Raw genomic sequence first — 4,918 nt, 5'->3', positions numbered from 1 at the left:
TTTGAGTAAAAATATAATAGATATATAAATTATAAAATATCATAATTATTTAATTTGATTTTTTATTTTCTATTTACTATTGTTAACTTTTAATCTTTATATAATTAAAAATTAAAATAAATTTAAAATTATAAGTTATAAGTTTTCTATTAACGTATATTGCTTACAAGTGATAGTATTTATTTTAAAAACTCTTAAATATATGACAATAAACGCTTAAATATCATATAATCTTTAATACTCGAACCTGAAACCTCTAAAAATAACAATCATTCTTTTAACCATTTCAAAAATATAAGTCACAAGTTAACCTAACTAAGAAAAGGAAAAATGATATTTATCACCAAAATAAACAAGGTGCAATATTATTTAATGAAAAAGACAGGTATAAAAAAATAGGTTAAGGAACAAAGACGGGGGCAGAGAATTTCTATTCCCATGTCTACCGCCCCATGTCTCAGAATCAGAATAGACGTAATCGAATCCAGTATAGATTTGAACAGAAAATGAGTATTTATTATGAACATATAATTAAAATTGTCATTATCGACTTAGTAACTGCACGTTAAATCAGTTGGTTATTTATTGAATGGACAATTGACTTTGCTCCATTACAAATGTATCAACATAAACATTGAAATAGGACAGTTTGAATATAATTAAAAAATAAATAAAGAATCCAATACATTTTGATTCGTTGTATAAGTCACTAATTCTAGTAAAATAAAGAAGCAATATCCACACCTCCTGCCTTAATGCACCAAGAGGAAACCCCCATTGTTCGTTTTCCCTTTCAGGCAGCATGAAACTCTCCCGTCCGAAAACACCTTTGCTCCTCACAAAAGCTTCCATTCTGCAATGTCAAAATCATATTGACACTATTAACTATGTTATTTTCTAATAATTTACAGTGATTACATATATGATAGTATTTGTTCGAAACTTTCTCAATTTGTATTGACAATACATATACATTCTGAAAACTTAACTGTTTGAATTCATAAACTCTAAAAAAAATAATAGTCTTTGTACTACTAAGACCACCCGATAGGTTCTATTCCAATTTAATCTTTAAATATTCATATTAAATATTTACATATAAAAATATGATAATGTAACTTTTCAAATGAGTGGACCAAAAATATGGAGATTATTAATGGTAGATTAATAAATATTTTTAGTAGTGGACATGCATATATTAACAATACATTTTCTTTTTGTAAAGGAGTGGGTGGATACAAATAAAATCTCAAAGTATACACAAACAATAAAATGAATGATAAATTACGTATTTATTCACACAACTATCATTTTGTTTTCGTTTGATCACTTAACTATTTCTTTTCACAAAATCATCACGAGCCTTACATTTTCGTTTTATTTTGATCACTCGCCGTTAAAAAATTAATAATGATGCTGACGTGTCACCATAATTTATGACACTTTTCCATTGAAAATAAAAATTTTTAAAAAAATTGTATCAGTAGTTTTGTTAATTTGTTAGAGATATACGAATAAAATAAAATCAAAATATAATATTAGTGATGATTTCGAAAAAATATTTAATGACTAAAACAAAATTAAAATAATAGAATAATGACAAAATACATAATTTACCTTAACAAAAAAAAGTTTTATAATAAACACTTGCCTACTGAACTATACTTGAATCTGTCCTTAAATATTATTTATCATAGAAAAATTATTTTATTAAACAAATATTTTAGCGATTTAATTTAATCAATATCTTATTTATCATGTAAATCTAAGCATAATCTTTTTAATACATAATTAATTGATGCTACGTATGATGATTGATGAGGTAATATGTTTGACTACACAAATAAAGATAAAGTCCACAATGTTGAACACTAATCTATATATGAAAGTTTACTCAAAAAAAAAATCTATATATGGACACGTGCGAAACTTGGCGACCTAACGGATGAAGTTCAAGCCACATAGTTTAGTTGTCAAATTCTTAGGCAAAAACTTCTTTCTCTTTCGATATTTTAATAAAATCACCTTTGTCCCATATGTAATGAGAGATAAGGAGAGGTAAGATAATAGGTTGTTTTCAATACTAAGTTGAGAGCAGTTTCCGTAGAAGACCTTCGAATTTAAAAATGTTCTCCATGAGACTCAATCCTACCACGACCTCAAGATTAATAAAACTCAGTAACTTGTTCCGAATTCAAACACATACTTCAAGAACACGAAAGCTCCAAATCAAAAAGTAAAAGAAAAGCAACCCTTATATATTATTATTGATTTTAAAAATAATTATGGATGGAAAAGAATTGAAGAAATTACCAGAGATATTGTCTTTTCCGGGTGGTGGAGGTGTCATGACGTAACAAAAAATCCGGCGACCGAACATCGAGATCGTTGAAACAATGCCGACGACGTAAAAAACCATGAGCAAACCAACAATCCAAGGCATCAACATGAACCCTAAAAAGAAAGTGACTGATCCACAGAGCATTAAAGAAACCGATATCCCCAGCATCAGCCAACCAAATCCCTCCGTCGTTATCTTCGTCCGCATCGGTGAGTGGTCGGCCAAGTGCGTCGGCGTCGGCGGACATCGGAGGCGGTTTAGGGCTAGCGCCGACAGCTCGTAAATAGCACATGACAGCTGATCCCGTTGCGGATGATTTTGTTGTTGACTTCGCATCGTTTCTTTTGTTTCTGGAGAAAATAGATGAAAATTGCACGGGAAAGTTGGGAGATGGAAAATCGGAAGGAAGATTAGAGGAGATTTGGGAGATCAGAAAGTAATGTAGACATGGTTTTGCTGGTGATTTCCCATTTTTGTTTTGCTAAAATCAAGGCAAATGGATAAAGTTGGGGCAGTTAATAAAACCGCAGTTTTGATAGAAGAATCATTACCACAACTGGAAACTTCGGTAAGAGAAAGCAAAACTAAAATGAATGGGCGGCTTTTGGTTCCTATCTTATCGGTATCAACTTTGACTTTATATAGCAACTTTGAATTACACACGGTTAATGATTTAAAAAAAATAGTTCCAATCCTTGAATTTAAATAAATAGATGATCTAGATTTAATCAAAATTTATAATCAACAAAGAATTTATCCTAAACTTACGGTAAAACATTAACACTTGTTTTTTCATAGTAATGTTGGAACTAAATCATAAATAAAAATAAAAACAATCATGATATAATCATGTTAAATCATGAAGAATAAAATAAATACTAGATGCAGAAGCGTGTCTAAATTAATTGATAAGTTGAAATCTTTGAATCTTTCTTTAGTTGTGATCTTTCAAGAAGATAGAATTCTCTTGAGTATAAACTCTCTGACGGTGATAAGAGTAAATATGAGATTGTCTATTTTAAGACGGCTTAATTAAAGCAATAAGTCGGTTAAATAACCTCTATTATGGAATTTTTTTTAAATATAAAGGTTATGTACATGTAACTTAGGATATGTTAGTATTAATCGACCCAAAGAAAAATTAATAATTGACATAATCACATCTACAACTTTGGTAATAAACATGTGATAATTATCCGGTTTGATGTGTAAGTAATAAATCGGCCCAAAGGAAGATTTTTCGCTTAACATGTTCTTAATATCAATGTTTGGTTACCGCATCAGATATCACTTAAGGTGAATATTTTGTCTAAAGATGAAATATTAATGGAGTATTTGATATCTTGAGATAAGGTTTAAGTGTATTCAAATTTATTATTATTTTGGTTATTTTTTTAATTTAATTAAAAGATAAATTAAGAGAAATTGATTAGTTGACAATATTTCTATGGGTTTATTTATATTGTTACTGCAATATATGTATATATTCAATTCAGTTTTTCAGTTTTGATTTAGGTAAATAGAATATATATTTTTTGAAACAAATTTATTCATATTATGGATATGTCTGATATTTTGATAGCTTAGTTGAAACATAATGTCACCAAAGTGACATCTTTTGTGTATACTGATTTATTTAGAATATCAATATGATTATGTGTTTATTGTAATTCATGTGTTTATTAATTGGCCCAAAGGAAAGTTAATAATTGGCCAAATTTCAAGAGACACATGTGGTAATAACTTGTGACAATTATAAGGTATTTGTGTGAGCATTACATTGAAAGATTTGTCTTTTGTTCAACATAATTTATTATCAATGTTTGATTACTACAACAAGAGTATCATTTACTGTTAATATTAATGTCCAAAGACTTGATATTGATGTAGTGTTTGGTATCTTGAGATGAGATTAGCCATAATTTTGAATTTATTTGTTTACTTAAGATGTGAACTTCAATTTTGTTTATGTTTTGTTCAGTTAATTATTTATTTATTGCTACCATGATATATGTTATTATACATTTTTTGCTCATGCTTAAGAAAATGAATATCAAAGTTTAACAACCCGATAATATCAAAATAATAGTTAAATGGAATTGAATATTTAATTGTGAAAATTGGTAATTTTTAGGGACTAAACTGAAAGGTTTTAAAACTTGTAGCTTGTTTTAGAGTTAAAGAAAATTCAGGGACCAAGCCCTGAATTTATCCAAAAAAGTTAGGTATTTGGTTTATATATATGATATATGCGTGAATTGGGTTCTGAAAATCAGAACCCAATTCCTCCCAAATTTCCATTTCCTTACCTCAACTTCCGACGACGATTCCGACACCGTCCGAATTTCGATCGTCGTTTTGAAAGTACCATCGTGTTCGTTATCGAGTCAGGAACAATTCCCTCAATTTAATTGAAGCGAAACGCTGCCAAACGTCGTGAATTTCAAGTCAAAGCATCGACATTTTTTTAAGCTCAATAGCCTAGAAAATCCTAAATTCATCGCCGATCGTTGCTCATTTTACGACACCTCCCGCACCATCGTGTTCCTTGTGCCATTCCGATTCCGCAGGTGTCAT

General features: G+C 29.3%; 1 protein-coding gene across 1 annotated transcript; it reads right to left on the bottom strand.

The window, feature by feature from the left end:
* Nucleotides 1-748: 748 nt before the first annotated feature.
* LOC120141734 lies at nt 749-2,920 on the bottom strand. The gene is made up of 2 exons (XM_039156534.1): nt 2,314-2,920; nt 749-853 (listed from the first exon to the last, which is right to left on the bottom strand). The coding sequence occupies exons 1-2, from the start codon at nt 2,675-2,677 to the stop codon at nt 837-839; spliced, it is 381 nt and encodes a 126-aa protein (XP_039012465.1). The 5' UTR covers nt 2,678-2,920; the 3' UTR covers nt 749-836.
* Between the last annotated feature and the right edge of the window lie 1,998 nt (nt 2,921-4,918).

The sequence above is a fragment of the Hibiscus syriacus genome, unplaced genomic scaffold (assembly GCF_006381635.1).
Source record: "Hibiscus syriacus cultivar Baekdansim isolate YM2019G1 unplaced genomic scaffold, ASM638163v2 tig00002237_pilon, whole genome shotgun sequence".
In the NCBI taxonomy this organism is placed as follows: Eukaryota; Viridiplantae; Streptophyta; class Magnoliopsida; order Malvales; family Malvaceae; genus Hibiscus; species Hibiscus syriacus.
The sequence above is the reverse complement of the archived record's forward strand: the minus strand, read 5'-3'. Positions and strand labels throughout refer to the sequence as shown.